The sequence below is a fragment of the Macrotis lagotis genome, chromosome 2 (assembly GCF_037893015.1).
Source record: "Macrotis lagotis isolate mMagLag1 chromosome 2, bilby.v1.9.chrom.fasta, whole genome shotgun sequence".
Lineage (NCBI taxonomy): Eukaryota > Metazoa > Chordata > Mammalia > Peramelemorphia > Peramelidae > Macrotis > Macrotis lagotis.
The window spans coordinates 330,148,390-330,161,652 of NC_133659.1; the positions used below are offsets into that span (position 1 = coordinate 330,148,390).

General features: G+C 44.9%; 1 protein-coding gene across 2 annotated transcripts in view; it reads right to left on the minus strand.

The window, feature by feature from the left end:
• The window catches only part of CARD10 (caspase recruitment domain family member 10), a 51,914-nt gene extending 38,970 nt beyond the window's left edge, over positions 1-12,944 (minus strand). The window contains exons 1-5 of one of the 2 annotated variants that reach the window (XM_074226873.1): positions 12,844-12,944; positions 10,497-10,727; positions 9,620-9,757; positions 7,654-7,979; positions 381-575 (exon numbers count right to left, since the gene is read on the minus strand). In XM_074226873.1, the coding sequence (XP_074082974.1) occupies positions 381-575; positions 7,654-7,979; positions 9,620-9,757; positions 10,497-10,727; positions 12,844-12,850 (897 nt within the window). In that variant the 5' untranslated portion in view covers positions 12,851-12,944. Of the gene's footprint in view, positions 1-380; positions 576-7,653; positions 7,980-9,619; positions 9,758-10,496; positions 12,423-12,843 lie in introns of those variants that run through there. The other variant, XM_074226872.1, reaches the window with a different exon arrangement.
• Between the last annotated feature and the right edge of the window lie 319 nt (positions 12,945-13,263).

Sequence of the window (13,263 nt, forward strand, 5' to 3'; positions counted from 1 at the left end):
GCAGTCCCATGTCTAAGATTGGGAAACATCCATCTGCCTTCACTGTTGAATTTCAAAGTTTTCCTTACAGTTGCTGGGGGGGAAAGATGATAAATATTATAATTATCCTCATTTACAGGTAAGGAAACTGAGACCTAAAGGCAAGGTAAGATACCAATGTCGCACAGATAAATGGATTCCAAGCCCAAGAGTCTATTCAGTGTCCAATGCCCTTTCCCTTCCTTTTGGGAAGACGAGGAGAGGAGAAGGGAGGAAAGGAGAAAACAGACCAGAATGTGGTCCCTGTCCCTGAACTCAACTCTCCACTATCATGAAATTTCAGGTCAGAAAAGGAGGCTTGGAAGGAGGACTTGGCCCACCCAACCCTCCAGACTCTAGACCTGCTTTAGGCCTTCCTGAAGCTCTCGAAGGGAAGTGGTCAGTCTCTGGTTCTCAGCCTGCAGCTCAGAGATGAGGTCAGGTGCCTCAGGATCCTTCTCTTCTATGTCCAGGGCAGAGGGGGCTGGACTCCTAGCTCTCCGGAGCATAGTGCATTCTTCCTCCAGCCGGCTCACCTTGCACCGAAGCTGGTCTACCTGGGAGGAGAACAGGGAGGGAGAGATAGTCAGCTTGGGCCCTCAGTCATGAAGCACCAACAGGTGTGATTCCTACCCATCCCCTTTACCTTTTTTTTGGTTTTGTTTGGTTTTTTGTTCTTTTGCAAGGCAATGGGGTTAAGTGGCTTGCCCAAGGCCACACAGCTAGGCCATTATTAAGTGTCTGAGGTCGCATTTGAACTCAGGTTCTCCTGACTCCAGGGCCACTGCTCTGTCCACTGCGCCACCTAGCTGCCCCTATCCCTTTACCTTTTAATAACAATCAATCCATCAATAAACATTGTCAGCAACTACTCTATGCCAGACACAAGAGAATCTAAGATGAAAGGAAATGATTCCTACCACCAAATAGATTACATTCTAATAGAGGAGACAAGACACAAAGGGAAACGGTAGCCAGGAAAAGGAGCTTGGGAGCTGGTTAGCTACTCCTGGTTAGCAGCCAATCAGCAAGTCCTTTCCAGAACTAATCCATTAATCAATAAACATTTCTTATGTGTCAGAAACTATGGACCCAAAGACATAGATGAGAAACTGATCCTGCCTTCAAGGAGTTTACATACTATATAAGGAAACCACACATTCATAGTTAATAAAAAAAAACAAAATATATGCCAAGTGAACACAATTAATTATAACACATTTCTCCAGTGGCCAATTTCAAAATTAAATCATTGTGAATATCACTGTATGAATGATCTCAGAGTTCAGGAAAACTTGGATTTAAGTCTCACTTCAAATATATTTACTAGGTGACCTTGGGCTAATCACTATACTTAGCTAAGCTTTAGTCTCCTAATCTGTGTAAAATGGAAGGTTTGGACCCTTCTAATGCTAAATCAATAAGCCTTAGATCTACAAAACACTTTCCTTCCCAAGAACTGTGGGAAGTAGGTGATCCAGGGATTGTTATTCTCATTTACAGAAACTGAGGCTTTCACATGGGTGAACCCCTCTGTCTAGCATAAGGAGCGAAAGGAACAGCCATTGAACAGTTCTATGATCGTATGGTCACGGGGCAGCTAGGTGGTACGATGGATAGAGCCCTGGCCCTGAAGTCAGGAGGACCTAAATTTAAACATGACCTCAGACATTTAATAATTACTTAACTGTGTGACCTTGGGCTAATCACTTAACCCCATCACCTTGCAAAAAACAGACAAAAATAGATCACATAGTCACAGTCCAGAGTGGGACAATTCTTTGAGGTCCTGAAGAGCCCTTAAGTGTCAGATGTGGAATCAAGAGACCTAAGAGGAGTCAAAAAGGCCCAAGTAGAGTCAAGAGGGCTCAAGAGCCCAACTCAGACATGTAACAAGTCAAGTGGGCCTGGCCAAGTCACTGCTTTACTGTCCGCCTCACTTTTCTCATCTGTAAATGGTTCATCATAAAAACATCTCCCTCCCAGGGTTGTTGTGTAGATTAGATGAGGTCATATCTGTGAAGAGCTCAGCAAATCTAAAAGTGCCCTCTCCGTGAACACCCACTATTTATTTTAGCTGTTATGATCTGTGTGAGCCACGACACATCCATGAACACTAGAAGGATCAGAATTTAAGAAAACCTCAAAGGAAATATTCTTAATGCTGTGCACTTTTTTATCCCTCAGACAAATCAGAGACAGTAGAGTGAAATTTCAAAGTAAAATTATATCAATGCATCCCATTGTATTAATATACTAATAAAATTCTATAAATATGTCAGCAATAAAGTATCTATAACATTAATGAAATTACATTAATATAATTTATAAAATAAAAGTACGATAAAATGTAATATCATAGACTGTAAATATGTTGGTAAATTAATATGACATACAAAATATATTAATATATATGTTTTACTAATGTGTTAGTATATTAATAAATCAATATTATATGTTAATATATTGGTATATAATATATCAACATATTGTTTCAGAGTAAATTCTATTTTTATGAATTAATTTGTTCCTTCTAATGTTAATCCCCTGTGTAATCATGAGCATCACTTCCTCATCTGGGTCTCATTCTTCCTTTTTTTGTTTTGTTTTGTTTTTATGTATTTTTTTTATTTTTTAATTATATAAATATTCCATTTGTTTTTCCCAATTAAATACTATGGTAGTTTTTAACCAATCTTTTTTTCTTTTGAAAAGTTTACCATTTTTCTCCCTCCCTTCCTTCCCTCCCCCCCCCCCCTGACAGAGAGCAATTTGAAATAAGATCTATATTTATAACCATTCAGCCTTCCAGTTGTAAAAGGAAGGGGTACAATCAATGATTTTTAAACCCCACCCCCAAGCTTGGCCATTCTATCTATGTTCTAAGACCTCTCCCAGCTCTGAAATCTTTCAACTTTATAGGCTTCCTCCCAGGTCATATATCTTCTGCAGGCTAAGTTCCTTTCATTGTGCGAATCTATGTTCTAACATTCTATATTCTAAGGTTCCTTCCAATTGTGACCATCTCTGCTCCCTGATTCCACTCTCACAGTCAATAAAACCTTGTCAAATGGAAACTCAATTGAACTTTATCAGTGACTGGAGGAATTCCCAGCAAAGCCTAGATATCAAAACCTCAGTTAATGGTTAGGTAGAGTTCCAGCATGACCTTGAAAGTCAGAAAACTGCATGTTGAAAAGACTTCCCAGAATTCCATCCCCTCGCCAGAATTGGCTGAACCTTCTATGAATGGTGCGAACCAAAGGAGCATAACCAAGAAGTTGTAGAAAAATGTCAGGTCACCAAAAGGGGCAGACAGAAGAATGCAGCCATTGTTGGCCAAAGGTCTCCATGAACTCATGGCATGGTGTTGCCCTCCCACCCACATGCCTGTCCTTACCCAGCATCCCTTTGGTTTGTGCCAGAGTGTGGTGCCCTGAGGCTGCCCGGGGTGGAGAAATCACCTTGGAAAAGAACACGCCCCATGGAGCAGGTCCTGAACCTCTCCAAGGAGGACATGCCAGTGTGTACAAACACACACACACACACACACACACACACACACACACACACACAAAATATCAAACAGTCAGCTCATTCTTTCAGACCCCAAAGGACCCTTAGGGTTGGATATTATGTTTAGAAGAGCAGAGTTTGAATCATGCCTCAGAGACCCACTAGCTATGCCATCCTGAGTAAGTCACGTAACTTGTCTCTACTTCAGTTTCTTTCTTTTTTCTTTTTTTTTTTTTGGTTTTGCAAGGCAGTGAGGTTAAGTGACTTGCCCAAGGTCAGCTAGTTAATTATTACGTTTCTGAGGCCTGACTTGAACTCAGGTCCTCCTGACTCCAGGGTTCATGTTCTGTCCACCTAACTGCCCCTCAGTCTCTTAATCCACAAAATGAGGGAATTGGGACTAGATGGTCTAGAATGTTCCTTCCAGCTCCAAATTTACAGTTCTATGATCCTGTGACTTACTATATGATCCCAGGCAAGTCATTTGATCCCCTTCTTTCCTTCTTTAGAAAAGGAAGATAATAGTGCCGACCTTCTTGGAGAGCTCTAAGGAGCAAATCAAATGCAATCCCAATTCTAAAGTTCTCTATAAGCTTTAAGGTGCTATAGAAATGTTAGTTATTATTAATATTTTTACAGTTGAGGAGGAAGGACTCGCCCAAGATGAAAAAGAGAGCTAGAGACAAAGGCAACCCTAAATTTCAGGTCTCCCGGTTCCCAGACTAGTACCCTTCTCCAGATTCCAGACAACTCAAAGACCATGGGACCAAGAGCCAGCTCCCTCCCCATATGAGGTCCAGAAAGAAACCTTCACTTTTACTTCCAGCAGAGCAGATCAGTGGCGCAGAGGATAGAGCACCAGCCCTGGAATCAGGAGGACCTGAGTTCAAATCCAGTCTCAAATACTTAATAATTACCTAACTGTATGATCCTGGGGCAAGGCATTTAAGCCCATTGCCTTGCAAAAAAAAACTAAAAAGGAAAACTAAAAAAGAAAGTATTCTTACTTCCAGCTCAGGAAATAGGAAAGACAGCCTGTTTGTATCTGATGTCCATTCACACATACATAAATACACACTCTCACATGTTACACACATCACACACAACTCACACATAGTACACACTCACACACTCCAGGCAGCCTCCCTCCTAACCTAAAGTCCAACCCCAATACACCCCATGGTAGCCACACGCTGATAAGCAGAGATCACAGAATCATAGATTCTCAGAGCAAGACCCAAGGTTGGGGGGAAGAAGAGGAGCTGGGGTGGGGTTAAGAGCAGAGTTCTCAAAGAAGGCAGGGCAGACACTAATTTCCTTTGTCCCTGCATCTCCAGTGCCCACAACAATGGAATCATGCTTAATCACTAGTTTTTGATTCATTTTTTGATTCTGACTCTCTCCAGCTCCAAGGTCCCAGAATCTATGAAGAAGCTGTTGAAGAATTGCCTCTACTTTACTTGGGATGATCCCAACTAACCTATTCTCTTGTACAATCGACAGCACAGACACACAAACCAAACTTCATGCTAGCTGCCTAGAGCCACTCACAGTCAGCAGACAGCAAGCTCCTAGGGGAGGCCCAACCAACACAGCCCAACCTTGGGTCCAAACTACACAGCAGGCAGGCCCTGGAAGCCCTGTGTCTGCGACTGATGGCACCAAGTCAAAGAAAGCACACCCGACTCCACCTCCAGAAGAGAGGTTTGATCTAAGCCAACTACAATCTCTTGCCCCATCTGCCACATGACTCATGTCAAGACTTTGTGATAAAAATATAAAAAAAAGGCAAAGATTAGAGGACAGGGAAAGGAGGGCAGGAAGATTTCTGCTACTTTAGAGATATGCTGTGGATAGTGAAATGTGTTTCTTCCCCAACTCCCCTGGGCATTCCACTTTGTGTTTTAGGTACATACATAGAGCAACCAAATCTCCCTTCAGACTCTGACTTCAGCTCAGAATCTGCTGTGGAATCCTGGGAGCTTGGGAGTTCCCCCTTTTAAGGAATTCTGTGGTATTTAGAGTCACCTCATCCCAGGGCCCTGCATGACTTCTAGGTTTCCTGGGATGAGAGTGTAATCATTACATCGTTTTTCATAGTATGGCATCTTCTATTATTGTTATTCCATACGTGTGAGCTTTTAAGTCGAAAATTCAAGAGACTGTTGTCTTTCCTCTGGAGCAACTCTTGTGAATCGCAGGCAAGCCCCCCAGGAAGAGGGGTGGCACCCTCCTGAGTGCAAAGCTAAACATATAAAGGACTACTGTCTCATCAACTGATCTGTGTAATGGATCTCTGGTGCATGGTGGTCCCTTCTTTCCAGCTCTGTACACCACTGGAATACATGAGGCAGGCTTGTCTCAGAACACATGTGTTCAGCACACACAGAAGCAGATGCCCACCTAAGCCTCAATAAAGGTTAGTTTAAAAAAAAAACAAAGAAAAGAAAAGTGATCCATGGTGAGACGAGTCCCAAGATTCTGCCCTGACTTGTATATTGCTCTGGCCAAAGGAATCAGCTATAGGGACACAATAATAATGGTGGAAATAATAATAATTATTATAATATGTATAATAGTAATGGAGAGGCAGAATAACATAACATAAACAGAGGGCTGCCTTGGAGTCAGAAAGATCTGGGTTCAAATCCTTCCTCTGACACTAACTACCTCTCTGGGCCTCAGTCACCTCACCAGTAGAATGAGGGGAAAGAGTGAGACTCAGTGGCATCTGAGGTCCCATCTAGATTGAGATCTAGATTTTTACATTCTTTTTGATTTATAATGACAGAGATGCTAACAGAGAGCAAGTCACAACCTATCAATGCCCAAGGTTACCCTTTAAGTTCCCTAAGCCAATTAAATCATGGTTCTGAATCAAAAATAATTTAAAAATTATAATTATATATATATATATACAATTATAATACACATTTCAGTAGGTTTTCAAAGTACTTTACATATATGATCTCATTTGACCTTTTTTTGGCAAGGTTAATGGGGTTAAGTGACTTGCTTAAGGTCACACAGTTAGACACATTAAGCGTCTGAGGGCAGATTTGAACTCAGGTCCTCCTGACTCCAGGGCCAGTGCTATATTCAGTGAATCACCTTACTGCCACTTCATTTGAGCTTCACAACCACCCTAGACACTGGTCCCAGTGCTATCTGCATTTTACAGATGAGGAAACTGGTGGGTTAAGTGACTTGTCCAAGGTCATATCAAGAGGGGGAACTGGAACTCAGGTGTTCCGGGTTCCAAGCCAGCACTGGTCACTAACCCTACAACATCATGTGAATTTATGCCATCCTAATGATTTTCCCTGATGTGCCAGCCTCCTTCAACTGGGCTGCTCTGAAGCTCAAATGAGATAATTTCTGTAAAGCCCCATGCAAACCTTAAATCAGTAGAAGCGTGTCAACCGCCATTAATAATAATATAGAACTTTAAGGTTTGCAAAGCGCTTTACAGATGACCTGCTTTGATCCTTTTAACAGTACTAGAAGGGAGCTGCTATTATTCCCATTTTACACACAGAGAGACTGAAGCATCCAAGGATTAACCAGGGTCACAGAGATCTGAGGCATTAAGGACTTCATGACCCCAGGCCCATCACTATGCGCTGAACCACTTCAATGTTTCTATTGCCCATAGACTATAATCATTGATGTGGTAATGATAGGTCTATCTAACCATCTAATACATACATACATACATATATATATATATATATATATATATGTGTGTGTGTGTGTGTGTGTGTGTGTGTATATATATATAATCTATCTATATTAAAGTTTATTCAATTTAAAAAAAAAGTTTTATAAACATTGTCACATTTGATCCATACAATAATCTGGGGAAAGAGCTGCTGCCAGTAAAATTCTTCCCATTTTTAGATGAACAAACTGAAGCCCAGAACAGTACAGGGTCAAGCCCAAGGTCACTCAGCTTATAAATGGCAGTTGGACTTCATAGTCAGATCATTTAATACCAAAGCTAATGCTCACTCTACCAAAGTAGGCTGAATGTCGCAGAAGGAAATTTGAAGGGGGGTCCTTAGCATGCACAGGATCACCCCTAAGCTCTGCTGACTCCCAGGGACCCCCGGTCCATACCACTAGCTGCAGGTCTCGGCTGCGTAAGACGGCCGTGTTCTTTTCTTCGCTCAACTGAGCCAGGCGCATGGCTATCATGTAGTTCTCCTCCTTGAGCCTCAGCAGCTCCAGGCTGCCCGACTCCCAATCTTCCCGTAGTCGCTGACACCTTTCCTGGGCCTGCTGCTGCTCCGCTAGCTTGCGTTCCAACACAGTCCGCTCCTCCTCCAGAGCCCGGGTCTGGGCCTGCAACTGTTGTTCCTTCTGGAGCTGGGCCTTGCGCTGCTCTCGAAGCCGCCTCACCTCGGTCATGAGGAATTGGGTCAGGCCTTCGGGACCCTCCTCATCTACAAGGGGAGCAAGTGACAAGTGAGCTTCCCAAACCTTGCTCAGCTCCCACTCAAAGTTCTACCCAGGTCCCAAACCTGACGTGGCCATTTATACAGTTGGACAAATCACTTCCATTAAATGAGAAATAAAAGCCTATCAAGATCAGTATTTCTGAAGCTGGAAGTCTCTACCTATCTGTCTTGTTCAGTTGTTTCAGTCATGTCCAATGTTCCGTGACCCCATCTGGGGTTTTCTTGGCAAAGATCCTGGAGAGGTTTAACATTTCCTTCTCCAGATCACTCTACAAAGGAAGAAACTGAGGCAGACACAGTTAAGTGATTTGTCCAAGGTCACACAACTACTAAGTGTTGCCATGTTCTTCCCCAGTTCACTCTACAGATGAAGAAACCGAGGCAAACAGTGTAAAGTGACTTGCCCAGTCACACAGCTAAGAAGTGAATGAGGCCAGATTTGAACTCCAGAAAATGAGTCTTTCTGACTCCAAGTCTGACGCTCCATGCACTTTCTTCACCTAGTTGCTCTATCTGTCTAGCAATGTAGTTGTAGATAGATAGGATTATTTGGAGTCTTCTGCAGAAAACAGACAACTGACCTCAGAGTTAGGACATTCTAGGTTCAAGTCCCATCTCTGACATACAGTGGCTATGTGACCTTAGTCATTTAACCTCTCCATGCTCTCTAAAACTGAGTTGCAGAGCAAGTGCTGACCTGCATTGGTACAAAGTATTTCCTCATCCCAGAGTTCCTTGTGGTCAATGAAATCACAGATCCAGTCCCTATCTCTACTTCTTATCATCTGAGTCAGTCTTCTCTATCTAACAAGATAGCATCTGAACACTTACCAAATCTGTTTTTAAATCTTTTCAGGGAAAAATGAACCATATTCCCTTCTTCGAAGGGGGACTATGGGTATGAAGGATTATATTCACTGTCAGATATATGGGTTACTTTTGATGAGAAAATATTTTTTTCTTCCCCTTCTGTCATTCTTTGCTATAATGGAGACTCTCCAGAGAGGCAAAAAGGAGGCATACTTGGAAATGAATGATATAGATAAAAATAACACTTACATATATTAATATAATATTGCTCAAAAGATGGAAAGATTAAGTACTCCCCTATTCCAGTGTTGAGTCTACAACACACACACACACACACACACAAACACACACACGGCTTCAACTCTGGAAGTCCTTTCTCCTTTCTATCTTACATTCTTCCTGTTGCTGACCTCAGGTTTGGAATACTCTTCCAAAAAGCAATAATGATCATTTACAAGTTCTGCAAAGGGCTTTCCTCCATATCACCCAGTGAGGCAAATAATACAAGTATTATCATGCCTATCTCACAGCTGAGGAAACTGCAGCCTGGAGGAATTTTGGAAGGTGGCCTCAAGGACACAATTTATAAACAGCAGTCTAGATTCAAACCTAGGGCCCAAATCCAATGTTCTTTCCATGTCACCAAGCCTTGTTATCATCTACATGATACAAAAGAAGAAACAGGCTAGAGAATCCCTAGATACAAAGGTCCTCCTGGCCTCAACTGAGTTCCCTTATACCTCTTCTCTGAAACTCAAAGCAGTTGTTACCAAGGATTCTCTCCTGCAGAAAAGGAAAAAAGAAGGCCTACTTACCCAGGATCATGGAACAGCGCTGAGCAGGCTCCCTCCCCGTCAGTAAGGTGAAGTGTTCTGGATAGTAGAATTCCAGGGACTCCAGAAAAGCCTCATAGCCTCTCCTGCCTCGACATCTCAGGATATCCATCAATCGTCCTAAAATGGGGATGAATAAAATAAAAGGCTGTAGCTAAGAAGGGATGAAGCACTAAGACTTCAAGAAATAAGAGATCTTAAGAGATCCATGTTCCCAACCCCTTTATTTTACAGATGGGAAAACTGAGGCCAAGAGAGAGAAATGGACATGCCTAAGGTCACACAGTAAGTAACAGAGTTAGGTATTATGTCACAAATATTCACACTTAAGCCCACCAGTGACCCTCACAGCATTACAAAATCTTACAGAAATTCATAACTAGAAGAGACCATAATTTAAGGTCTTTTGGCATGGTGAAAATTGTTCTAAATTTTATTATCTTTTAATTTCATTTTATAACAGAGGTCAGAGATCTTATATATTAGCTAGATAGCCCTGGGCCTAGAGTCAGGAAGACCTGAATTCAGTTGAGAAGGCTATTTAATCTGCCTGCCTTAGTTTTCCTCATCTGTAATATACAGACAATTGTTGCAGCTACTTCTTAGGGTGGTTATAAGGAGTGAATGAGTTAATATATGGAAAGGATTTTGCAAATGTTAAATCCTACTTATTATCATTATTATTATTATTATTACATCTCGGTGACCCACATTCCTCATTTTAATATGGGGAAACAGAGGTCCAGAGAAAGGAAATCCCCAAAGTGCACAGTGGACCTGGCATTTCTAATCCAAGTAGCTGTACTCCCAGGTTTCCACTGAATGACAATGTCCACCCGGAGAACTTGTAGCTCCTCACCAGTTCGGTTGACCCTGCAATGGAAACCATAAGTGTTCAACACCTCCTCTTCATCCTGCTCATCAATCACCCGACACTGGCGCAGATACGGCGTGAGCTTGGCTGGGTTGAGGGCCCGTGTCAGCTTGTGGCGGATGCCTTCGATCTTCTCCCACAGCTCTTCTTCCTCAGACCCTACCTCCTCCTCCACTTCAGCTGCCAATGGGGGTCTTGTGGCTGCATCCTCCGAGTCTACAGACATGTGGGAGGAACATACAAGGTGCCCAGGTTGGGGACTCGGAAAAGACGTGGCACTAGATGGCTAAGTCACTCCATGTAGTCAAAAAGATTGCTTTCCCAATATGGCGGGGCGGGGGGAGAATTTGAAACTCAGTGTTTTAGAATGGATATTAAAAATTACTTTTACATGTAACCAGGGAAAAATATTAAATAAATAATTATTTTAAAGAGTAAAAAAGCAAGAGTTACATGAAGGGGATGAGCTATATCACAAAAATTCTAGAATATGAGAGTCAGAAAGTTAATTGAAAACACAAAATGTGAGAATAGGAGACTGAGAACAAAGAATGGGAGAAAAGCAAGGACCTTAGAACATCAGAATTGGAAAAGACAAGATTATACAATATTACAGGTAGAAGGGATCAAAGAATATTAGATTTAGGAGGAATCTTAGAACTGGAAAGAACCTCACAACACCAACTATCAGAATTGGGAGATTTAAGATTAGAGAATGTTACAAGCTGAAGAGATCTAGAAGGAACCTTCGAACACAGAACATCAGAATTGGGAAGAACCTTACAGACTGTCAGAACTGGGAAAGATGTAGATAATAGAACATTACAAGTTGAAGAGATCCAAGAACACCGGGTCTAGGAGTAACTTTAGAACACAATATCAGACAGAACTGGGAAGCGTGTTATAACACAGACTGTCAGAGTTTAAGATTAGAAAATGTTATAAGCTGAAGAGATCAAGGAATATCTCATCTCGGAGGAACCTTAGAACACAGAACATCAGAACTGTAATGAACTTTCAACACAGACTGTCAGGACTGGAAGAGAATTAAGATTATAGAAGAAATCAAAGAACATTCGAAGTAGGAGAAATTACAAAACACTGAAAGTCAGAGTTGGGAAGCCCTTAGAACATGGAATGTTACAGGTGGAAGAAAGCTGAAAAGATCCGATCTAGGAGGAACCTTAGAACACAGAATATCAGAACTGGGGATAACCTTACAACACTAAGACTTTCAGGACTGGAAGAGACTTCAAGTTATAGAATGTTACACACAGGAGCAAAGAACGTCCTATCTAAGCAAATGTAAACCAAAAGTTAGAGTTGGGAAGACCTTAGAACACAGAACATCAGCACTGGGAAGAACCTTATCAAACAGACTGTCAGAACTGGAAGAGACTTAAAATTAGAGAATGTTTCAAGCTGAGGAAATCAATGAATGTCAGATTGAGAAGGAACCGCAGAACACAGAACATCAGAAATGGAAAGAACTTACAATGTAAACTCCCACAATTGGAAGACTTAAAATGAGAGAATGTTACACATAGGAGAAGTCAAAGAATGTCTGATGGAAGAGAAACTGTAACACACCCAAAGTCAGAGTTGGGAAGCCCTTAGAACACAGGTGGAAGAGATCTGAGAACATCAGCTCTAGAAGAAGCTAGAACCCAGAACCTCAGGACTGGGAAGAAGCTTGATCTAGGCTTGTCCGAGTGGGAAGAGACTAGAATGGTCCAGCACAGAGTGGGGAAGGTCAGGTCTGGGAGGCATCTGCCAAAGACGGCGGGGCCCTTGGGGCAGAGATGCCAGTCTGCGGCCAGATGCCATGGAACGGGGACCCTCTGACAACCTGCCCGAGCCCGGTCATGCCCGCTCGTCTCGGACTCTGCCAGCGCCGCCTCAGGACGGCTGCGGCGTGTTCCAGGTGCGCAGGAACCCCGGGGGCCCCGGGGGCCGGAGGGGGCAGAGCGTGTCCGCCGCGCCCCGCGCCCCACGGGGCGGAACCCGCGGGTCTCGATGCCGGGGCGGCCTCCCGGGGGTCCGGCTTCTGGTCTCCCCGTGGCCTGGGGGCGGCCCCGAGCAGTCGGCCCCCTCCTTCCTAGCAGTGCGCGGTTTGGGGGCGCAGGGAGCCGCCAAGCCGGGGCCCCCGATCCCAGGAGCCTCTCCCACTCTCCTTCCCGGCCCCCCAGAAGCGCTCCCCGGGGCAGCATCCTGCCGGGGCCGGGGGAGGGGGCGCCGCCGGGCCACCCCGCGCCCCGGGAGCCCCGCGCGCTCCCCGGCTCGGCCCCCCGGCTCCGGGCGGGGCCCGCGTGTCCGTCCCGCCTGCCCTTACCCCGCATGCTGGCGGCCGGTGGGCGCCGCTGCCAGGCCCGGGCTCCGGGGTCCGCGGCTGGGGCGGAGGCGGCGGCGACTGGAGCCCCGCGGCCGGGCCGGGGGGCGGGGCGGGGCGGGGCGGGGCGGGCCAGCGGCCAGGGGCGTGGCGCGGAGCCCGGCCCCGCCCACCCTCCCGCCCCGGCCCGGCCCCGCCCACCCCTCCCGCCCCCCGCCCCGGGGCCGCCTCCTCCCCCGGCTTCCTGCCACCCTCCCTTCTCCCCACCCACACCTGCCCGGCCCGGGGCGTCTCCCGGGGGGCCGGGGCGTCTCCCCGAATGCGTGACCCCGGCCCCGGCTCCCGCGGCCCCCGCCCCCTCCTCGCGCCCCGCCCCGCCCCACTCGCCCCTCTCTGGGCCCCAGATCCGGGGCGACTCAGCCC